Below are 25,532 nucleotides of genomic sequence, written 5' to 3' on the forward strand. Positions count from 1 at the left end.
GTTAAAGCCATGCAGATATTTTCTAAACCATCTATGTTGTATACCACATAAATTTAACATTTTCACCTCCCCATAATGATAAGATTGAAGCAACATTATCATTTATATTGTAAAATTTGTTACTTACCAGCTTACAACAATGCACGATACAAGTTCAGTTCTATTAGGAAAAATATAATAATTGCTGTGATTCACGAATACATTGTATTTACATTATAAGTTTATTATTTTTAATTACCCAATAAAATTCCTAATAATCTGAAAAACAATAACATTTTAATGTGTGTGCTGTATTGTATAACGCTACAATCTCATTTTTGAAGAACAGCTGTTTCGTGTGATTTATAGTTTAGTTTACGGCTTTTAAGTCGTAAAACTGTCTTTCATCTTTGTTATTTTGCTTGTAGTGATTGAATTAACATTGATTATACCACCGTATGTGAGGGTCTATAGGCAGTCATACATTATTTATGTATTGTACATATTTATGAATTTAAAAACACCACTTATGGATTTGGAAAATGTATTTTAACAATTTTTGAATATTAGTATTGAATAGAGTTGCACTTTACATCATTTGCTATTCAGATTTATCATCACTCTGTTGTCAGTCATTAAACACAAAAGGCAGTACTTTAGAAATCTTGATTATTAATTACCAAAACAAAATAAAAAAAACCAGAAATATAATGAAAAGTTTAATAATTAATTAATATACTGTATCAAACTCAAGCAATCAAACGGCAGCAAAACAGCGTTTTATGTTTTTTTTGTTGTTGTTTTTTTTTTTTATCAACCACAAAGCAGACGATCCCACACATCCCCTCCATATCCTATACACAAGCTATAAATGGGAAATGTGTATTATTTTCCTGGGTCTTTCAAAGTACAAGACATCTATTTACCCTCTTATATTTTCTCATGTGATATCGTAATCGTCTAGCGTATCCCTTCCACGAATGTGTCATTTTCAGTTGTATGAAAATGGGTCTGGCAGGATCGATAACCGCTCGCTATCAAGGCGAGTGCCATACATACCGTTGCCGGTCCAGGTTCTTAATTAATTTATCTGAAGGGCCAAATTTTATTTAGAGTTGATCTCACGGGCCAAAGATATTCTCCGAGTCCCAAGCAACGTGTTACACTTGATGGAATTAAGGCTTGGTTCAACTTTGCTGATTGCGTTGCAGACGAATCGGGGTGCCATCCTGATTGCGTCGGCAGCTAGCAATGCACCCTGATTCGTAACGCAATCGGCAGAGTTTAACCAGGTTCAACCTTCCCGATAACTGTCGGCGACTGTCGCCGATAGGGTGAGCGTTTCTTGTGGCCGAAGCTCCCTGCCATCTTCAAAGACCTTTATATTTGGCAGTTTCAAATTCTATTCTATTTACAGTACAATATTACTGTTTTTACAACATTTAACCACATTACAATACAAAATAGCATTTTGAGGCCGTATTTAATTGATTCCTGAAACCCATAAAAGTGGGAATTCTATTTAAATTTCCATTCATTTGGGTGCTGTTAGAGACCTGAAAAAAGTAACGTTTTATGTCCATTCCACTGTATGCCTGCATTATATTTGATCAATTTCCAACTAATTTCGTACGGATATGGTTTGTCTGGCAAAGCCAGATGCTATGTCCTTTGAAGTATAAACACACTTCACCTTAAGATCTCGGGTCTACTCATAATAAACAAATCTATGATAAAGTATTTTAATCTCGCCGTATCTGCTGTCATATTTAGCTGAACTAAGACTAACTTGGGCGTTTGTCGATTGGTTGGTAACGGATTTAATTCTAGATCCAAGTGAGGTCACCTCTACTTCAAAATGGCCTAGTTTTGCATTTTGGTCTTCAATATATTGAGAAAAAAAAATTCATCTAATGATTACTACTTTTAGTTTCTTTAAATATTTTATAAATAATTTAATTTAATTTTTATTTTTTTAATTGCTCGCCTATTAAGAACCAGCAACAACATCACGTGCTCCTATTCAAACACTGTAGCTTTGATTTACCTGTTAACGATGTGCATAGGGCTACACGTGTATTTGTTATAGCATTTAGGCATATTTCCCATTAGAGAGAAATGAAATAAGGTTTTTTTCTGGATTTGCCAACAACGAAGCTGTATTTTCGACTGCACACTCAGTTTCTATATTGTGGGACTATAGATACAATATCGAAGGGGTTAGACTTGCGCCATTTGGCATATTGGGGTCATTCACCACCAAAGCCCTAACTATGTGCGTACAATGTACAATATCTCATTATCTTTATCAAAAACAAGGAACTTCAGAATGTCAAATATATATCGATTTTAAATTTATTCATTAATCATCTCAACATTTACATTTTTTCTGAAACGTATATTGTGAAATATGCTACACAAGACTCATCTGCCATATACATTATATCTTCAATAGAGCTCTATATTGGTTCTACACGATGCATAAGCAGCTAAGAACCAACCACATTTCATAATGGTCTACACATGTACTTTCCAAATCCTATCAGATTTCTAATACACAAAAATACTTAAGACAACGTAAGACCAAAATATCTATGCATTTATAAATAACACAGAACATAACCACACAGAATACAAGGTTTAGCTTACCACCTACTTTTACAGTTATCAATGTTCGTGTAGTTGTGGATTAATCATAGAGTAATTTACACGTACGAAAAAGTTTTAAAGTTGAGAGGGCGTAGTAGTGCATTGGTAAGTTTGCCTATAGAGTGCGCCAGTTTCTGAAACCAAAGAACCACAACCAGTATTTTTCGATTAAGAAAATGGTAATAAAAGTATAGTTATAGTTACAGTATGCTCTGATTTCCTGTAAAGTTATTGGTATTGGTTTTATTCGGTGTGAACACCAAGAATAAACCACTTACTGTAAGTCCGCAGTGGGGTCCTTGTACCAACATGTTATTGTTAAGCTTTTAATGTTTGAGTAATGTAAATTTGCAATGTTCAAAATTGATTTTGTCCAATCCTGAGAGCATATAGCTATGAGACAGGTCACTCCATACCTTTACCCATTTGACATTTCTTAGTTAGTTTTTAAAATTTATTATTTTTCTTGATGATTAAAGAACTGGAGAAATTATGAAGACAGGCAATAGAAAGAATGTATGTTTAATATAAATATTTAAATTAAACTTGTCGATGCCACTAGATGAAAGCAAATGAATTGCAATTTTATTTAAATATATACATATATAAATTTCAATATTTACTCTTAAGACTAAATTAAATTACTTATACATTCTATTACTACCAATATTTTTATACAATGTTTCATATAGTGTGTATACAATTAAGGTACTGTATGACATTTAGCCAGAATCATATTTGCACAATAAATAACCAATTTGTCCATATCAACATGTACATTTATAATATATACAATATATATATATATATATATTAATTTACTCTTTTAGAAATATACATCCTTGTTTTCCCTGAAAAAAACTTTGAATATAGAATTATAGAATTAAGTCCTGCCCAGACTATCAAATTTTAGTTGATAAAACATGTGATATGCCTAAATATAGTCATGATGACATCACATCATGACCATATATAGGCATATCTTGACTAAATAAGGGCATATAACAGTTTGATAGTGTGGACTGAGCATTATTGATGATTGCAACAAACTTTGATTGCGTTCTTTATGTAATTCTTCAGTTGACCTCACAGCCAATCAGTGATGAGGTAAGAATTACTTTTCAACAGGCATAAAAGGTTGAATGTGGACTTTCAAGAAGTAATTGTCAGGTATCAACAGCCACTTTAGCTAGAATGCAGTGTCAAAGACATTGCTAGTGTAATGCCAAGTAGCTGTGAATCACGCTATCTGAGGAGACATAAGCACCCCTTGCGATAAAAAGCCACTGCCCACGTTCTGACAAGCAATTGTCATGTGATAATATTAATCCAGTAGCCTTGTCAGTGCATGTGACTGTCCATGTGATGCGTATGCTGATGTTGTACACAATTATGGCAGCGCTGCATACAGTGGAGTGACTTCAGGGCAACTCTTTCTACATATGCAGTTGCGCGATCGAGAGTATTAGTTGAGTCCAGTTTCAACAGCGAAATAAGTTTATAATTAGTACCACAGAGAGGTAGTAAAGTAGCAACTTATCCCCAGTAGACCTTAAATATTCATCTAGGCTGAGCTATCTTTGTAAGCTGCCCGGCAGCCAAAGATCTGTGCTCAACAAATCTGTGCTTAACCATTGTCAAGAGTACAGTCCCATACATTTTGGGGTTCCACCACAAAATGAGTTAAAGGTTAAAGATTAAAGGTTATTTGAATTCGTTGGTGAGACAACATTGAGATAATCGTTAAACTGTAGTTAATATTATCATGAAATATTGGTCTATACATTTTTTAATACTGTGATAATTATATTATATTACAGTATATATTTTTGAGTCAATATACATATCCTATGAAAGCTTAATAAAAATAATATATTTGAAACTCAATTTTAGAATTACCAACCATGCGACTCATTTTGAGTGGATAATGCCTTTACCCCACTCCCCCACCCAACATCCACAAATCTTCTTGATGACCCTGTGTCACTTTGATTATAATAAATTATGTATATGACAGCCTCTTGTTTTATCCAGAATAGGAATCTGTACATTAATATTAAAGTATAATTTCTTGTAGTTGTATACATTTCATTATGTTGTACCATCATTCATTTGTCGGTAATTGCCGTCCACTGTCTTTTCTTCATTATATGTCTCCTGACTTTGGTTACTGTTCACTGCATTCTGTAAAAAAAGAAATTAATTAATATATTAAATAGCCAATTAACAATTTCCCTTAATTGTTTTTTTCTCAGTGATATCCTGCCACCATAAAATTACATTACATACATTTTTATTTACTTTATTTATTAGATTTACGTGGCACTACATTTTTAAAATTTTTCAATTGTATTTTAAAATATTAAAATCTTAAAAATTGTTTGATTAAAAATCATTTAGGAATTTTACAGACAGCATCAGTGTTTTATGTCCGTGATAGCTTAGCATAATTAATACTATCTAAATAATTATGCTTGTTAAGTCTCAACATCATTACAGTAATATATTTATAATTATATCATTATTAAGGTAATCGTCATAATTATTTCGCCTCTTAGTTTTGAAAACAGGAACAATTTATTTCATATAAACACATTTAGGAAGCAAATCTGCCATGTCTTTTTACACTAAGAAGCAGCAGGTCAAATTTGCTGCTCACATTGTCAGACAGCCCAACTCGGGTGAAACAAAAGAACTATTTTGATGAGAAAAATGTAAAACTAGACAATTGGTACAAAATCTGCTCAAAACAGCTTTTACTAATTTAGGATCATCCAATATTGACCACTTTGCTAGGCAAGACCATGAGAAGAAAATTCTAATGAAAATTTCAGTTATCTGCGATAATTTGCCAGAAGATAACCATCGCTAATTTGACATATGAGCAAATTATGATGAAGAATCCAAAGTAATTATGGTGAAGTTTTGTATAGTTAACTTACCACCATCTCTCTTCCCTTGGTTTCAATTGGTAGACAGAGGCACGCAATGGCTGCGAGGATGGTAGTTCCAGCATAGATGCCAATTGTTAACTTAGCAGAGTAGGCTAACAGAACCTGTACAAGTAATAAAATGATTACAGTATATGGTTATATAATGTGCAGCTTAATTGAGCTTGATTCAAGAATACAACATAGGGCATGTTTCTGCTGAGCAAAAAAACATATTTTTAAATGGGTATTAAAAAACATGTTTTTTCCCCACCAGAAACAGGAAAAAAACCAAAAATGCTCGCATTACCATGTTTTTATTAGTTACACTTTTTACTTGAAACGCGTTCAGAAGGAATTTCCCCGTTTAAAAAAAACACATGTTTTTGGTGTTATTCAGCAGAAACATGCCCATAGTGTCGTCATACATCAATTTAGTTGCATCCATGCATTTTTGTTCCATTCGTTTTGTCCCATTGCACACCTCCACTTAATACATTTTTTTCATTGGTTGAAAGAAGATGGACTGCTCCATTTAGAAGAAAGGCAGACTTAATTATTGTTCATAAAATATCAAATGACAAGGATCTATTTCTATTTTTAGGTGTGTTATAAAATGAATCCACTTCATTGAATGGAACAGTCAAACTTTCAACTCATGAAAATACTCTTCCCTTTGCAACAATAAACATTCATTACAGTATTTGCAGACCAGTAGGTTAGATTTTGTGTGCACTTGCTTTTGTCTGCATCTGTGACTGACGATTATGCCAGTATGTCGTTCTGTGAGATATGTCTATTATGCATGTGTCTGTGTGTCCGAGTCTATAACACAAGACTGAACTGAACAAGAAATCTGTGTCTGACTGATATTTTATGAGGGTGGGTGTGTGGGTATGTATACAGTATGTAAGGGCATTGGGGAAGGGGGACAGAGTGTAGACTGTGAGTTACAGTAGTCCAGAAAATGTAATACGATGTCAATTTTAGCTTCAGTTTGTGGACAACATCAGAGTGTTTTAAAACCAATACTTTTTTTACTTTATGCATAGCACTCAAGATAACATAAGTAACAAACCATGCTGCGGCAATCTGACTAGAGAGTTTATAATTGATGAAATAGAATTATTTATACGTTCGAGACATTGAAGGATGCGTATAATTTTAAACTACAGTGTAGCAAGAAAGCTATAAATTATCAAGTTCATTCACAGGTCAAATAACAACAGCTTCTAGAAAATATTAGTAAAATATCAAAAATATGCCCTCAGTAAATATAAAATGCCAGACTCACCTGTGAGACAAATGGGGCTATAATTGCACCAAGCCTTGCAAGTCCACTACAAGCTCCTAAACCAATTGCACGTACAGATGTGGGATATACCTACACAGTATGAGAAAGATATTAGAAGACCATGAGAAGAAAATTCTAACGAAAATTTCAGTTATCTGTGATAATTTGGCTTCGGGGGCTTCGCCCCCGGCCCCCACAGGGGCTTAGCGCCCCCCTTGACCCCACCCGGGGCCCTTTGGCGGACCCTTGGACTCCACGCCCAGAACCCCCCCTTGAAGCATGCTGGCTACGGGCCTGCTAAAGGCTCTAAAAACACTGAAGGATGAAATGAAATTTGGCACACTTATAGGAATCCTTTTGGAGTGTTTTAAAAGTGTTATTTTATGGATTCTCGTGTACATATTATATATTTGACTTAGATGGCGTTAACAGTTAAAATATCAAATGCATATAACTTGAATGCCTGCGATCAGGAATATACAGGAATAGAGTTGCCAGCCGTCACACACAGTACGTTATTTTGCTATATTTTTTGCTAGGTTAAGCCAGACATGGTTGTCGGCCGGCATGATTCTGTGGAGAACGGAACACCACGATGCATGCACAACAGGTCGTTTTTAATGACAATCCATGCAGACTGTCACTGATGATTTTAGATATCTAGGATTTATTCGATTCTTCAAAGAACAATTTATAATTTATACATTTTTTATAATTATTAATAGTATACAGTATTTACATAATTATCTGAAATAATTTAAATAGTACATAATATCTACATCTAACTATTTGACATGAGATCACTCTATTATTTTATGTCTAGCATTTTATATTATAAATATAAATTATAAACAATAATTATTAAAAAAATAATAAACAAAATATTTAGATTTTATTACAATATTTCTTTACCTCTGGAGTGTAGACATATGTAGCCTGGAATGAGCCAACAATAAATGCTCTCGCACAAAACAAAAACACTGTTAGAATGGTCCTGCAATAAAAAATAATCAATCAATCAAACATAATATTTATTATATATTGTAGTGAGACCTATATATTAAGTGCTTTAGTATGGTGAACTTAGAGTAAAAGTTAAAAATTAATTTAATACTAAATGGTGTTAGAGTGGGCAGTTACTGGGCATGTATCATCGAACTTCTCATCTGTTACCGTGTTTGCTATCAGTGGTGGATTCAGTAATTTGAAATAGAGGGGGCCCAGGAAAAGAATTTATATGAAAACCACCATTACTTTTTACATATATGCAAGCTAGTAAAAAGTCAAGATAAAAAATATCTTTGATATTACTATTAATATTCAGGGATGTAGTTATGGTTGGCTGGGTCACCTAGCTTTGAAGTTTTCCACCCAGTCTAAAGCCAATTTCATGGCTTTACACTCCCCCTTATTACCCCAAATTTCCATCCTTAAAATCCACTCTTAATATTTAGCGTTTATTAATGTTATCACCTATCCACCCTTAAAATATCTATCACCCACCCATAGTATTCTATAGCTACATTCCTGAATATTTCAATCAAAATTTTGGACTTACCTTGTTGTACATAGAAGTACAAGTAAGGTGAATATTGCAAACAGGAAAAATAATATACTCATTGTTTTTTTCCTGCCTATCAGATCAATAAGTAATATAGTTAAAATAATTCCTGCAATAAAATGAACATAAAAAATGTTTAATATAACAATAAATATTTGCATCGATATGGTTCATAAAAAGTGATAGAGGTCTATAGTAGTATAAACTAGTACCTCATGATAAAAAGGAAAGAGGAATATAATAATGAAGTATAATAAATAAGAAAAAAAATATACAAACTAAGTTTACACAGAATATATTAGTATGTACACTCTGCCCTTCAATTTTTTATTCCATTTTGAGGGCTGATTTGTGTAATATGAAGGAAGATTATTGGTGAGTATTTCAGTACATATGTTGAAAAACAATCATATCCAATTTTTTGTAAGATGGTTATTGCTTTAAATTAAATTTATATAATTAGGAAGAAATATACATATCTTATTTATTTCAAGGCAGTGGTGGGCATAATAAAAAAAGATTTTTTTTTTGTGGTGGCATGATTAAAAATAAAATATTTTATATTTATTCAAAATCATCATTATTGGACCTAAACAAGGTTTAAAGAAGTCTCGCCTAAACACAATTATTAACAATCATTGACTAGTGGCACATTGTAAGAAGACATATTGTGAAAATGATGAAATGTGAACATATCAAGAGGAAGACCATTAAAATCAAGTTAATAAAAAAATATTTTTTGTGAGACAAATCAGACATCAAAATGGACAATAACACCTGGCCACAACTTACCTGGGAATTCTGCTAAGGTTGTCCAAAGAAGGTCAATGTAATCCTTAGTTCCAAGGGTTGTGCATTCTGCATCACAGCGTAGCTCAGATGATGATTCGGAAACTAAAAAAGAAGAAAATATCAATTAAGATGAAATAGATGTTCCAGTGAAATAATCAGTTTACAATTAAAAAAAAAACCAAACTGAAGTTTGTGTGCATTAAAGGCCCAGAAATTGAAGGATGGATTACAAACAGTCATTTGTTTCAAGGTACACATTTTAGAGATTAGAATTAACCTTGTACAAACAATGAAGGTAGAAGACCTACTAAGGAACTATATGTGATGAAGGTTATAAAACAGCTTCAAAAATTGATGAACTGTTTATGTAATAAACTAAACGAGTACTGTATATACTCGCGTATAAGGCAAGGCTTTAAATAGCAAATTGAGATCGAAAAACAAGGGTCAACATACAAAAATTGTCAAAAAATCTTCTTAAACTCGGGGGATTGATCGTCTTATACGCGGATCGCCTTACAAGCGAGTATATACAGTGTATATAGTGATATTACCTGCACATTCTTCACCAGAGGCAAACAGTTCTGTAGTTAAAAGTACAATTCCATAATAACTGAATGCATTAGCAAACCTGTGAAAAACATCAAGAAAATCTAACTTTAACTTGAAGGATATCAATAATAGCTTTTTATACCAACTGGCATACTACAACAGCAGTTGTGTAGCTAAGAATAGAAACAGAATGGAGGAAAAAAATCTAAGAGAATTTAAATTTGAAAATTATTTACTTTTTTAAAAATGAAGATTTGAAACCTCACAAAGAGGAACAAACCAATCACAAAAAATTAATAAATGTTTGTAGGTACCATATTTTCTTTGATAAATTTTAACAATAAAGATTTTTTTTTGTATCAGATGCGATTAGAATGAGTAAAAACTAATTTCCCAGACTTATTACTACTAAAATCCTTTGTTCATGATCAGACTCAGGTTCCCCTCGCCCCCCCAAAAAAAAAAAAGAGAAAAGAAAAGGAGGAAGGGGGAAGAGAGAAAAGAAAATGGTATGGAAAGTCTAGTACATGATACATCTATAAAAGTTGCAATTTGTGTACTAGTATTGATTGTTTTTACAATTGAGTAAGCCACCTCCCACCTGGGCATGTTGGTTTGTGCGTCCACATGCCTGCCCCCCCCCCCAATGCAGATTTTTCCCAGGCCCAACCCCAGAGACAAGTGTACAGTATGCATAGAATGGTTATTTATGCATCTAATAATTGTGTTTTCTCTATAAAATTATCCATATATGAGAGTGATCTTACCATATAAAAAGGAGCAGACTTGAGGTAATTGCAACTTCTTTGGTTTTGAATAAATCCTTGTACCGCCCTCGTTTGGCCTAAAAATAGGTGAAAAAATAATTTGATAAATTAATTCATTTTGTTTTCATTATTTAAAAAACATTTTTTAAGGGTGAGTGATTTTTTATCATAGGAATAACAATGTGACTTTTGCCATTATTGAACTAAAGACTCTTGGATTTGAGGGGCTTCTTATCCACCACGCACCTTGGCTTCACGCTTAATACCAAAGACACATACATTGTGTCAAAATCCCCATAGCCATTTGCCAACATATTATTACCGGTACCGTATTATCAAATCGAAATATCCTTGAGACAGCAGTGAATATAATTTACTTGGATGCTACAATTATACGTCAGTAGTACATAAAAAAAAAACCTAGTAGAGGACCAATAAGAAAATCAGACCAATTATTACCAAATAAGTGTCATTTATATATAATTGCTTCAATGACTATTCATTGTCATCATAATCTTTTATCAATCAATAAAAAAAATAATAAAATTCAGATTTTTGAATATTTAAAAACTAAGGGAAAAGGTAGGAAAATGTTGGTTATGCCTCCTTTTCCCGAGTTTTTAAATATTCATATATCAGTATCTCACTGTTCCAAAACTTTTTCGTCAAACACCATTTTTGTTTCTTAGAAAAACCACTTGAAAAAAAAATTTCCTTCAGAACCTGGTTTAAAGGAAACAAGACACACTCGGAGCATTTATAAAGGTCACCAGGGTCAATCACAGTATCAATGGTAAGGCGAGACTATTTTTATACCTTGTTTTGCGAACTTAGTAATGGGTTGGTTAAATGCTTTAAATTTATATAATTAGGAAGAAATACAGTACATCTTACTTTTGGAGATTTCAAGGCAGCAACAGGCATAATAAAAATATAGAAATTTACATTTTTTTGTGGCGGAGGGTGCGCTAACTGGCCAAAAATAAAATGTTATTTATATTCAAAATCACCATTATTAACAAGGTATAAAAAAAGGGGAATTCTAAAAAAAATCTCGCCTAATGTGGCCTCAGAGATAATGGAAAAATTGTTAATACAAGTTTATACAGGCCTGTAACCAGGGGGGTTGGATGGCAAAAAAAAAAATCTCGAAAGAAGATTGCTTAAACTTAAGAAAAAAATAAATAAATAAAATAATCCTGTTCAAATAATCTTTATAGACAGTAGCAACTTTTAATACAAGTTTCAAGATGGAACTCTTATTTATGTGGTCAGCGCAATTGGTTGATCGTTAACAATTTCAATGGGCTCCACTTTTTCCAAATTTGAACCCACACCCCCCCCCCCCAAGAAAAATCCTAGGTACGGGCCTGAGTTAGTTAGTTAGTTCTTTATTTATTTGTTTCACACTCTCAGATTAAAACAGAGACCAGCCAATTCTGGCTTATGAGTGGAATACAGGACATTTTTAATATATACAGTATTATCAACTTACTGATGCACCCTCTATCTTGAGATTGCCAAGGGGCATTGGTTTTTTGTTCTCCACGGCAATTTGTTTGATCACAGCCTGTGCTTTGTCCTGTTGACCACATGCTACATAATACCTGGCACTTTCTGGAAGCCACTGAATTAAAATTACATCAATAAACATTAATCTAGCAAGTTTAATTATGTTTTATATCTAGTACTTGTGCTTTTTTGTCCATTGTTACTTGCCTTTTAACGCCTTGCTTGTTATTTTTATGTAATGTGTGGATGTTCGGAATTTTGCCTCGTGCAGTTTATAAATTTTTAACTTTCAGTGGTCATAATACATTCATATACAGCCTGTTGGCTGTCTGTCTAATTTTATATATTTTTATTTATTTTTCTACCTTGAATATGATCAAATGCAAAAAAGTATTGGCATAATTTTAAAAAAATGAGAGGAAAATCTACAAAAAGAACCAGTATTAGTTCAATAATTTTTCTTAAAAATTTTATCCTAGATTTTATTGCCTTATTTTTATTTTAAATACTTAAAAAGAAAATCAAGTGGTATGCAGTGCAACAATTGCTGTTGCAGCAGTGTAGCAATTTTATGGAATCTAGACTTAAGTTCTATTTACACTATCAAAATTGTCTTTGGTAAACCAACTGTGGTATACCAATTTACATTCATGATGTACTGTACATATATATGGTCAATGACCATATAGTCATGTCAGCTTTAAGCTTCAATAATAATAATTAATGGCATTATGGAGCTTTGCATTATGATATTGATACCACTTACCTTACAACAGACAATAAAAATAAGGACAGGAAGTGCTGAGAATGCTAGAAGGTACCTCCATCCTAACGTAGGCATTACAGCTAATGCAATTACTACTTCAAAGCATGCGCCAATGGCCCAGAAGGTCTGACGAAATCAAACAAAATCAGTGTTACAACTGGCATAGTAATACATTTTGCCTTCTAATTCGAGATCCCTCTAATTCCAAGACTCTTCAATTCAAAGCCACTTCTTCAAAGTACCAACAAACAATTTTCAATGGAGGCTGAATAAAAAGAGCACCCTACATTTTCAGGTCAGGTGGTCTGTGTGTTTATTTTGGTCTATCAGTGGAGGATTTTGCAATAGAGGGGCTCAGCTCCACCATGGTTGGGGCTGAGGGTAAGTAAAATTATGATTATGGCACCTCTAGATGGTCAGGAATGGCACTCTCAAACTTGAATTTCAATAGTTTTCCTTTTTTCGCTATCTTTTTTTTTTAATTTTGAAAAATTTAGGGAGGGAAGGGCTGCCTGGCCAGGCACCCCCTGCCCACTTGAATCCACCACTATCATTTATTCATAATGTATAATTTATGAATCTCTTACCTCAATGAATACTAGGCATCGTCCTCGGAATTTGGCAGGTAGAAATTCAGCATACAATGTAACACTAAATCAAACACAAAAATATCCTAACAAATTAATTTACTACAATTTTTGAATAAAATTATAATATTAATAATTAACAAGAATGACAACTATACAGCTACAAAATAAAAGGGTAGTTGGATGCAAAAATGCAGGATGCCATTTACTTATGACTTACAAATTCTCAACAACTCAAATCCTCAACCACTCAAATCTGTTGGCATGACTAAAGCACTATATCTCACTATTCAAACAACTAGTGGCACATATCTAGGGTGCTTCCCCCTCCCAAAAAAAGCTTGCACTCCAGTCGGGGCCCTCCCCGCCCCGGAAATGTTTGAAGCAAAAAAATTATGCTTAAATAGTTAAAAAATCCCCTCATATCAACTTATTTTGCAAGATAGAGTCACCTCACTTAATAATTACATTACATTACTTAATCATTGAGCCCCTTGCTTCAAATTGTTTCCCCTTCCTCCCTAAATTTCATGACTCCTAGATAGGCCACTGCAAGCTATCACACAGCTATATGTACCATACATTTTAACTGTTATATTATTAACCGATTAGCAGTATGTTAATGTAGAAGAGAGTTAATGATGATGATGGAAACACATGGAAGAAGATATTGAAATCACAAATCTAGAATAATCCATTGAGGATCATTAGCAATTGAGAAGCCGTGAAAACTATTCAACCACTTTGAAATGCGAAGTGCTGGTAGAATAATGAGGGTACAATGTCTATAATAGGTTTCTTTCTGGGTTTTATCAAATGTAAAACATGGTAATATCAAGACTAAAGATTAATACGATGGCTGATAATAAATGCTGGTTGTAATTTATAAACTGTCATCAATTTCTACAGGCAACAATGCTTTTATAACAATTTTCTATTGGGTTTATACAAAGGTTTTTACTCGATGTCTTAAATCAACCAACTAGCTACAAGGGGAGGCAAGGTGAGGGCTTAGAGGAGGGTGGTTTTGGAGGGTGAGGCATACTGTTGAATGGGAAATCCATAAAAAAAAAAGTAGGAAGGCGTAAGAAATTGAGGGCTATTTGGTAGGCAGAGCCAAGGGAAGGAAAATGAAGCCATAAGGAAAGGAGTGCCAAGGCTAATGTAAGATCACCATGGAGTAGGCAAACAGATTCCATATCTGCCTTCCATTCACAGGGACTAAGTGTTCAAACCCTGTCACTACAGAGTTTGTTTTCTACTAAAAATATCCCCCACACCATAGAAAAGGAAAAAAGCCATTTTATATTTAAATTCTAGTTGTAATATGATTTGAGAAGAATATAACCATTAACAAATATACAAAAAATAGACAATACAAAATATACACTCCCCAAAATACAAACAGGCTCCTAATAAAGATACAAGAAAACCTAAAAATTGTACAAGACAACTATTTAAAAAACTAATTATTTTGTAAAGGCGAATTAAATTATTTTCTTTTCAAGAAAGGACATCATTCCAACCTAAAAACATGAGAATTACCATTAAAAAAAAATTATACTATGATGTTACGATGTTATGTTTTGGGAATGAAGATAAGGCGAGACTTATTTTATTTCTTGTTTTGCGTACTTATTTGAGGACCATTGGAGGAGGGCGGAATAAAAATAAAAATAAAATTTTGTTTTCTTGTTTAGCAAATAGGTTTGCCAAAAACATCCAGCCATCATGGAGGAGAAAATAAAAATAAAATTTTAATGGTGAATGTAAAATAGGATGGTTAAATGCTTCCAATTTATATAATTAGGAAGAAATACATATCTTATCTTTGGAGATTTTAAGTCAGCGGAGGGCTTAATAAAAATTAAGAAAAACTTTTATTTTTTCTGAAGTTTACACTTTTTCGTGGCAGTGGGTGTGCTAATTGGCCAAAAATAAAATTTGATTTTTATTTGAAATCATCAATATTTGCATTCGGCGGGTTCGCTAAACAAGGTATAAGATAAGTCTCTGGTAAAGTAGACTAGAACCAAGGGCCTTATTCTTAAAAGGCGAGTGACTATCTGAACACATTTAAAATCAAGGGCATACTGTAAAACCTTGAATTGAAGCTCTGGGCTTTTTTTTTTGCAAAATTTGGATTGGCTTCTTTTTGAGACTACTTTTGCAAAGTAAAGAGGGGGGCTTCTTTTCAAAATGAATGCTGTAAACTTTGGGAATTTGTACTAAAAAACAATAAATAAGGCCACTGTAACATTAATCTGTATCATGGAATGTATTAACTGGCATTAAACCACCTATATATTGTACTATTTCGAACAAAAGTCTATGTTTTCTTGAAATTTTGAGATGGGCTTCTTTTTGAGGCTAATTTTGCCAACTAAAGAGGGGGCTTCAATTCGAGATGGTCTTCTTGAGATTAAGCCCCCTGGGCTTCAATTTGAGGATTTACAGTATGCTATGTCTGTGGGAATCGACTGAAGTCAGGCACTCACTGCATCGTGTGACCGCTGTAAGACGAATCCAAATCTACTACCTGTGAGCGCTAGACTACGCGACACTATCTGCTGATTGCCGGTGGCAGTCTTAAAAGATCGTCATTAAAAACAATCTGTTACGCACGTCGTCGCATTGCGTTGCCCACAGAATCACGTCGGCCAACGAGCATCGTCGCAGTGAGTGCCCATTTTAACACGCTCAGGTAAAAAAATATATAATTTTGAAAGAATTTGAGTATTAATTATTCAATTATTGTTATCATTAAAGTGAGCTTGGAAATCTGGTCTTTTGTATAAGGGTCCAATACTGGCAGCAACAAACTCCAAAGTTAGCATCGTATAAGCTTTTATCTATTCAGTATAGAAATGATGTTTTTATTTCAATACCAAGTGCGTGCAAGTCAGTTTATAATTTATTCCAAATTCAACCAATAAAAGATGGAAAATAATGAAGTAACCATAAATTAAACTTGAAATGACAACATACACATAATACAGATATGAAATAAAAATATGAAATAAATTTTTACTGGTATACCCGTAAGAAAAAAAAAAGAACCAATCAAAACAGAAATATGTTATGGTACCGTATGTACAGTAGAGATTGTACAGGGATATTTTTTTCAAATGATAAAATTGAGATGTACAGTAAAAACTAATCTAATACTTGGTATCTCTAAAATTATGCAAAAATGTTTCAATGAAATACTGATAATAGATCAAATTTGAGAATAAAAGGGAAAAAGTATTGTTAGAAACCCGGTGAATACAATGCAAACATAGTGATCAACTTACGCTTGGGGAGCGCCCCCAATCCCAAAACCTGCTAAACCTCGCATGAGGAGGAGCCATGCGTAGGTAGGGACAAAAGTGCTGAGTAGGCCAAAATAGAAGATCCACCAGGAAGAGAAGATCAGACCCTGTCAAAAAAAATTAAAACAATTTGTGGACAAAGTGAATTTGATATGTACACTATACTGTGTGACACTATAACAATCAATAACCCACAGATGTGAACAGTATTGCACTACATTTTGTATTATACCATAAAGCTTCTGAGCGAAACCTAGTACTCTATTTGTCACTCAGTTTCGCTCTGCACTGTGGCAGGTCCCCAGACCCCGACAAAAAATTGTCAGTTCCAAATTTCAATTTGAAAATAGAACAAATAATAAAAATTTGCAATTTATAAAAATATTAATTAAGCCAGTGGGGTTAAATATTGGAATACAAAGTTCCAGGGAGGAAGGCCAGTTTGCACGGCCCCCACTAAATTTTTCGAAATTATTTAAAAAAATTGGAGAAAAAAGCCATGAGTGTAATTTTCGGCCATCTAGAGGTGCAATAATTTTACCTCAGCCCTAACCATCTTGGTCTAGACCCTACATCAATGAAAGTCCCTCCCTGTGGCCTCCCCTCTATTCCAAATATCTGTATCTACCATTGTAACCCACCCAAACGAAACAAAGTGACCGAGGGTGTCAATCAGAAGATTTATGGTACATGTGCATGTCGTCTGTGCAGTAATATGCCTTTTACAGTTGCATCACTGAATTGTGTCAAGAACTGCGATTTGTTTCTTATATTATAAATACTTAAAATTTGCATTATCAGTGACAGAGACTGCGTTCAGCCCTGGGAGGTACTATACACCAGGCGTATCCAACACTGGGCATGCGTTAATCCAAGGTCATAACTAAGTAAGACTGAGCAATTAACGTAACGCCAACGTAAGTATTCGCATGAAATATTCATATTCGTAATCGCACATTATATTTCCTGTTTACATCTAGGCTTATTGTGATTGGTCAAATCTTGGTCGAGTTCAAAATCACTGATGAATAACTGTCGCGTCTCAGTGTCGTAAGATTATCTGGGGTCTATTAATGGATTATTGTACTCTACGTCAGTGAATGCGCACTGATATTGGTGTTCGCTACGCCGCATACAAGTTCACACCACTTGATTAACATTGTTGTTTGTGAACATAGCCATAAACAGCTTTTGTACTACCCACAACACCTTGCTCAGGTGCACCCATAATGCATTTGTGTAGTGAAGACCCACATGTGGGCTACTGTATTGGAAATAAGCATAATAATAGGTTACAGCATTGTGGATTTCAATGTGTAAAACAAACAAGAGCAAGTACAGAATGTCAACAAACAGTAAGCAATCAAGTTGAATATTTAATTAATAGACATCATAAAATATGCAATGCATCAACAAAGATTTAACTTGCAATAATAAAAGCTTCAGTTTAACATGTTATTGAATGTTAATGAATACTGTAACAATAATGATGACAAAAACCAAGCTGTAATGTTAACATCAATCACAATTCATATTATTATTGACAATTTATATAAAGTGTAAATTAAAAATAATAACTGAAAATGTTTCAAAAAAGTGACTTAATACTTGGGAAGAATCACAAAAAAAAGAGAAAACAGTAGTGCGTGCTGGTCTCAGCCTTGGGGCAGGGGCAGGTGAAGAGATGGTGCGAAAATGACAATGCAGAACTAAATCGCATAATGCAGAACCATATCCCTATTACAATGTAATTTTTAGTATTTTCTAAGCCCCACTCCCCGCACCCCTGCATACGCCCATGGACAAGGCAGTGAGGAAGGGGATGAATACACTAAAGTGTTAGTGTGGAATAGTTGTGGGAAAGACGAAGGAATAAGTGAGGAATCTATCTAAGAAATCTGTGCCAGTGCATTCAGGTTGCAGGATGAAAATGACTACAGTAAACTCACAGTTAAATTTCATAGAAAAATAGATAGGAACTCCATTGAAGCAACAACATAAGGTACAGTTACTGCTTAATATATTTCCTCATATAATGGATACCATTCTGCATGCACCAGACATTTTCCTAAAATAATTTTGAGTTCAGACTAAAGCCTGGTTTAAATGAAACCAATACGCAGCATTATCAAAGCGTAGCTGTGTTTACGGCGATGACTAAAACTGAGACCGAAACGCGACTGCTGCACCAACTGCATCCCATGTGTTAAGATAAGCGGTTGTGTTTATAGAGACACACCTATATATCTAACATGAAGCAAGTCTTCACAAACAAGATTACAGACATTAAAAGGAATAAGTGGAAAATTTATACAAACAACATTTAATACAGTTGGAAGATTTTACTTTATGGACACAAATAACTGTAGTAAGCATAAATAACCTAGATAACCATTCTGCATGCACCAGACATTTTCTTAAAATAATTTTGAGTTCAGACTAAAGCCAGGTTTGAATGAAATCGTTACGCAGCATTTTCAATGCGTAGCTGTGTTTACGGCGATGACTAAAACTAAGACCGAAACGCAACTACTGCACCAACTGCATTCCATATGTTAAGATAAGCGGTTGTGTTTATAGAGACACACCTATATATCTTCAGTAACATGAAGCAAGTCTTCACAAGCAAGCTTACAGACATCAAAAGGAATTTAATCATCAGTGCATTAAGTGGAAAATTATACAAACAACATTTAATACGGTTGGAAGATTTTACTTTACGGACACAAATAACGGTAGTAAGCATAAATAACCTAGATACAGATGGTTGAGAGCAAATTAGAAGCTATAATAAAGGTAACTAACAGAAAAAACAATTCTGGAATATGAACAACAATTATAGCCAGTAATATAAAATATGGAAAAACATGCATATCATTAAAACGTAACCTAGATAATATATTAAAGGTGACTTTTCACTCTACGCAGTTTCCATCAATTTTTTTTATAGTTTACAAATAATTTATAATTTCAAAATTGGTGTAATAATATAGTTTAGTTCTTTTAATATGTATCAATAGTTAACCAATAATATATTATATATAAGTATGTGAAATTCTATTATTTATGCTATCTAGTCTGAATGCTCAAAGACTGGATTTATAACATGATTTATTGAAGATGTACTCTCCTTTGAAAATGACCAAAATCATAAAAAAAATAATTTTTAAATTAACTTGCTCATTTTGCAGTAACATTTAATATTAACTTAAGCATAGAAATTATTTAATTAAAAAAATGTGTTCCCTGATTTTTTAACTGGATAATTATAATACAGATATTAAAACACTTCCAGTGACTGGAAGTGTTTCTATCATTCTTTCGCTGTAAAATGATGGTTTTTATGGGCAAGCATTTATTTAAATACACTATGTACAAGTTGCTAATTTTAATATTACTTCAAAATGGGCAAGTAAATTTTAATAACGATTTTTATGATTTTTTGTTTTTTTTTGCAAGGGACAGTACATCTTTAAACATAATAATGAAAGTACAGTAAATACCATATTGTACTTTAAAAAATAATGAATTATAATATAACAATAGTAAAAATAATTATTTATTGATTGATATTTGAAAAAAATATAGCATGCAAGATAAATTATTGCATATCATCATGACAATACATGATTAAGAAAACTTAAGAATTTGATGAGAAATTTATAAAAAAGGTTGAAAGGATCATAAATTTGAAGAAAAAAATTATTTGGGAGATATACCATTCTTTATCAGAGCAATATATGTTACTTGTTGTTTTAGCACTATTCCTTGTAGTTACAAAGCGCTGTTAGTTTTTCCCTGGTCATTGGAACCAAATGGTGTTGCTGCCATATTGGCGGAGTAGCAGGCAACCCCACCAGGTACCCATTTTAACTCCTGGGTGGACAGAAGCGGCGCAGAAAAAGTGTCTTACTTTTAACGACACAAGCGAAATGCACAGCGAAGGATTGAAATCCTGACATTGAGGTTGGGAAACCGCACCATTCCCTCTGCGCTAAATCACGATCCACACTGTCAATTTAATTTTAAAAATTAAATTTAATGGATGGTAAAGAGCAAAGTGTTATTATGAATAATGTAGATAAAGTTAAGCGCAAAAAAATTACTATGACTTTAAATACCACTATGCTAAATCCAAAAACACTGTATGCAAATCATCTGCAATATATATTCATAAGACTCGTTATTGCAGAACAACTTCTTTCTATCTTTGTTAAGAATTGAAAGCTTGACATACAAAAATCTAAAAATAGAACATCAAAAAACATACGGTATGAACCCACAGTGTCTGCACTTTATGTGCAATACAACACATTTAAAATGAACTGAGTAAAGCAAAGGTATCGATGCTAGTACTGTGTGACAGAATATCGCAGTTTTACATTTTTGCAAATAACTCATAACAGGTGTTAATGGCTTCATACAGTTATTAGTCTAATCTTGTCCTTATGCATTTGTTTCAGCTTTACCGCATTTTATTTGTACTTGTTACTACTATCATGCATAATTTAAGTTATTTTGATGCTTGTTTTTTTACTTTTTTTAAACCTCTAGTACAAATCTAATATATTTAAAATTCTATCAAAGCTTTTTCAAAATTCCTAATTACAACACCATTTAAATACTGAATCATGCAGACCTTTTGAATGTAATTTTACTACATCACTACAATAACTGTGTAGAATTACTGTAGTATAACTAGAAATTTTATGAATATTTTTAATGTATTAATTTTAGTATAAATTTTATTTAAAAGAATATGTCAAAGAGAAAGGTATTCACATTGGAATTTATAGAGCACTGTACTTAAAATGAGAACTGGTTTTTATTTGATAAATTACACATTAGGTAAAAATATTTTGTATAATATTTTATACAGAGGACCTCACAGAGAACCTCACAGCTTTTTTGAGAAGACTTATTCTATTACCTCAAACTAGGTGAGGAATCTCTTGAAACTACAGGTATGGTAGTTCCAGATATTATTCTCCTGAAGACGATTGAAGCAACTCAATCGAAACGTATCTTCAACCAACAACAACACTTCTTGTTTAGAACTACCTACGTGGTGTACCGCAAGCATTAATATATTACTTTGCCATGCAAACCTTCAAACGATAGTTCGAATGTACTGTAGTTAGTGACGCTCCTGCAACTCAACTTATGATACTGAATTCTCAAAATAAATCTCAAAATAATAGTAATATAGACCTGAGAATTCTTATCTGTATTTTTTGGATCATTGAGGAAACTAACAACAGTACTTCTGTTCGCTATAGATTGATACTGTAAATGCCTACTCTCAGAAGGCCTACTGTCTTCTGTTTATTTGCAAGTTAAGAGTAAAGGAGATTTTTTGATAATGGAGCTTATGTCTCTTTTTCCTTTGTACACTTTCAAGTGAAAATTATGTATTTTTGAGAGAAATTGACAATAAAATTGCATAGATTTCTGACAGATTCCTCAGGCAAAAATTAGTGTGTACAAACATACTTTCCTGTACTAAAAACTAAATAATTTGATTCCTCAATTTAAAAAGACTATTCATAAAAAGTACGTTTGGTTCATTTTCACTAAATAACTAAACAAAAACAAGCAAATATATAATAAAGCTCACAAAAGTGGATATCTATAAAAGCAGAGTTACATGTCATTACAACCTGAAGAAGTGGTCTGTAAGCTTGAATATATGGATCTACTGTATAGGCCTACAAATCTATTTTATCTACCTGTACAGGTAGCTAAGTAATGCTATCCCGTTGTGAACACAAATTGTCTTATGACAGCAAAAGCTTCCACGTTAGAGTCTACATTCACTTATCATCAGCTAATATGCATTAAGTTTTTTGACAATATCAATTTAATCTTGTAGGCATCGCTAGCAATGCACACTGAAGTTGATTGAGAATCTTAAAGAAAATCAGTTCAACGAACAGACATCGTTAATACACGAAGGTTCCTGACGTATATTAATTGCAATCTCAGTGATAGGTGATCACATGATCAGATCACACTGTACGTCATAAGTGACTAAATCCTGAGTTAAGCATCAATGCATTCAAATTAGTGAGATAACTTGACTGGTGGCATTCAACCAAAGCCACGCCCCTTTCTTAAATCCAAAATAAGCTGCTGCTTATGATCAGTAGGAGCGGCTATATTATTATGCTTGGTTTCATTAGGGAATAGGGAAGGGAGGTGCATAATTTTTATAAGAGGGTCTAGCATCACCTTCATAACCTGATATCGAGTGGGATTTAGTCCATGTGCTACAGTACGTGGGGTGAATTTTCTCTGCACTGTCATATTTATGAAATGCAAGATAGGAGATGGCTAGGTGGGAGTACTTTGTAGTGGGTCTTATATCACCTTTCGAACCTGATACGGTTTGTAATGTTATGATGCACTCATAGTACTTTGTTCTGACAAAATTTGGTTCATGTGCTAGATGGGCTGAAATTGACTTGGGGTGTGTCCAGGGGGTCTAAGCGGTCAGACCTACAGTAATCTCCGGGTTTCATCTTGCATACATTTTGTCAATGACTTTGACGGCCTAACTAAAATATAGGGATCAAACCTTCTAAGCAAAATGAGGTGAAATGTTCTGTTCTTTGAGATTGTAATTGTATACAGTATACTATACTATACAGTGCTTTAAAACACAAAAATTATTTTGGTTTAAACATGAATGAAAAAAAGAGATATTAAAGCCAAGGTTATTTGAAACATGATTTTCATGAGTTAATTTGCATGAGATGCTTCTGCGAGGATGACCTGATAAAACAGCAAATGAATTAAACTATTTGAATTAAAAATGTTATTATGTTATTTTATTATTATACTAAAAGTTAGATGGTTTAACTGGAATTTTCCTTTATAATGAAGTGTCACATTATCAACTGAATTTCCTACTTTGGAGCAAAAAATTTTTCTTATCTTATCTTATCTTCCCAAGATCTATCACCATCTACTTTCCATGCCCAAACATCAACTACAAATCAATGCATCTTCTTACAGTACATATTTTGCATCCAATTCATAATCAGGAAATAACAAATAAATTAATATGAATAAACTCAAATTATTTCCGAAACAACGTAAACAACGAAACACCAACATACATGTACATTGTTTCTTCTCCATCCCTCATCTCCGTAGTCCTGCAGTTTTTCTGTGTGTCTATCATAATTCGATTGAAATGTCTTGTTTTCAGAGGTGGCACCAATGGGAAGGGTGGGCGGGGCAATGGCCCCCCATTGGGAGAGAATTCCCCCAGCCTGTGCTTTGAATCTACAGTAAAAAATTCTTCTGTGTGTAGCGAAACGAATAACATTTTTTTAAATGCCCAATAATTCTGCATGACTACGGCGAGAGTGACAAGAAGTCGTCATCAACTTACGCTTGAGGCGCTCCTCCAATTCCAAAGCCAACAAGTCCTCGTAAAATGAGTAACCATATATAAACTGGACATGCACAGCTAAGAACCCCATAGTAAAAAATCCATATGGAACACGCTATCAATCCCTACGGAATGAAAAATAATTTAACTAACAAACCCACATACCGGAAACCGATAGATAATCTAGTATTAAATGATATCCTTTTTTTTTTAGGCGAGACCTTTTGTTATACCTTGTTTAGGGAACCTGCTGACCGCCAAGAATGATGATTTTGAATAAAAATAAAATGTAGCGCACCAACAGCCACAAGAAATAGGAAATTTCAGAAAAAAAATATAAGTTTTTCTTTATTCTTATTACACCCACCGCTGCCTTGAAATCTCCAAAATGAAATATTTCTTCCTATTTATATAAATTTAAATCATTTAACCATCCATTACTACACTGTTTACATTCACCAACAAAATTATATTTTTATTTTCTCCTCTGTCTTGATGTTTTTGGCAAAACTATTTGTTAAATAAGAAAACATACTGTAATATTATTCTTTTTTTTTTTCACTCTCCTCTAACGATCTTTAAAAAAATAGTTTTACGAAACAAGGTATAAAAAAAGTCTTGCCTTTACTGTAAAATGCTTTCTAAGGAAGATCTAAATTGAGTAACACAAATTGGCAGACAAAAATGAAGAGATAAACTATGTTTCTACAGTTAGCATCAAAGTATGCTAAGTTTGAAGAAAGAAAATAAAAAGCATGCATAATCCCTTCACCAAATATCCAAGTAATACAGATATATTAATATTCATTGTAAAACATTATAGAGTATCACAGTCGTGTCGTCACAACGCCAGGTGGCGCTTTCTGTTCACCAGACATTAGTTAACGTTCATTAGCCTGAATGAATTCATAGGCTTTCTGGAATAGGCATTTTAAAATCTAATATTTTACCATCAAAATGTACTAAAAACGCAAAAGTTCGCATTACATTAGTTATCGAATACACATTTAATCATCAATTAAAATTTACAAAGAAAAAGTAAGATACAACATCTTAATAATTACGTTAGAAATCAATGGTTTGTCAGTAAAGAAAATGGCGTCCGGTTGAACTCTTTTTGCAACGATAGCAACGGAGTAGTATCACATGGTATCGTGACGTAACACTGTAGAAATCTATGACTATAATAAAAACTAAACAAACATGAAACCCGATTATCACCTCAATAGTGTATTTGAGAGCCATAATTTGGATATACTGTATAGTTACTATAAATAAATACTATTTATAACCATGGAAACACTTGACCATCTACATGGTGCTTTATGTCAAGGTCATGAGACTAGAGGCAATAATGTAGTAATACTATATTTATATTTACAACCAAGGAAAACACCTTTTTATCAGGGCTGTTAGTATGTTTTGAATGT

At 33.2% G+C, this 25,532-nt stretch overlaps 1 protein-coding gene and 1 long non-coding RNA gene across 4 annotated transcripts in view; both read right to left on the reverse strand.

Annotated features, from left to right (window-relative positions):
* LOC117113011 overlaps window positions 1–174 on the reverse strand; it is a 5,368-nt gene extending 5,194 nt beyond the window's left edge. The window contains exon 1 of the long non-coding RNA XR_004446133.1: window positions 128–174. This is a non-coding gene — a long non-coding RNA (uncharacterized LOC117113011). The remainder of the gene's footprint in view (window positions 1–127) is intronic.
* Window positions 175–2,311: 2,137 nt separating this feature from the next.
* Window positions 2,312–25,532, reverse strand: part of LOC117113014 (synaptic vesicle 2-related protein-like) — a 38,676-nt gene continuing 15,455 nt past the window's right edge. For 2 of the 3 annotated variants that reach the window (XM_033256225.1, XM_033256227.1), the window contains 12 exons: window positions 24,103–24,227; window positions 13,390–13,453; window positions 12,803–12,928; window positions 12,020–12,151; window positions 10,525–10,601; window positions 9,760–9,836; window positions 9,206–9,307; window positions 8,411–8,522; window positions 7,765–7,846; window positions 6,853–6,942; window positions 5,571–5,684; window positions 2,312–4,812 (listed from right to left, as the gene is read on the reverse strand). In XM_033256225.1, the coding sequence (XP_033112116.1) occupies window positions 4,720–4,812; window positions 5,571–5,684; window positions 6,853–6,942; window positions 7,765–7,846; window positions 8,411–8,522; window positions 9,206–9,307; window positions 9,760–9,836; window positions 10,525–10,601; window positions 12,020–12,151; window positions 12,803–12,928; window positions 13,390–13,453; window positions 24,103–24,227 (1,194 nt within the window). In that variant the 3' untranslated portion in view covers window positions 2,312–4,719. Of the gene's footprint in view, window positions 4,813–5,570; window positions 5,685–6,852; window positions 6,943–7,764; window positions 7,847–8,410; window positions 8,523–9,205; window positions 9,308–9,759; window positions 9,837–10,524; window positions 10,602–12,019; window positions 12,152–12,802; window positions 12,929–13,389; window positions 13,454–16,685; window positions 16,811–24,102; window positions 24,228–25,532 lie in introns of all 3 variants that reach the window. The other variant, XM_033256226.1, reaches the window with a different exon arrangement.

This window comes from Anneissia japonica, unplaced genomic scaffold (genome assembly GCF_011630105.1).
Source record: "Anneissia japonica isolate Jap-2015-1 unplaced genomic scaffold, ASM1163010v1 scaffold288039_len1115542_cov189, whole genome shotgun sequence".
NCBI classification, from domain to species: Eukaryota; Metazoa; Echinodermata; class Crinoidea; order Comatulida; family Comatulidae; genus Anneissia; species Anneissia japonica.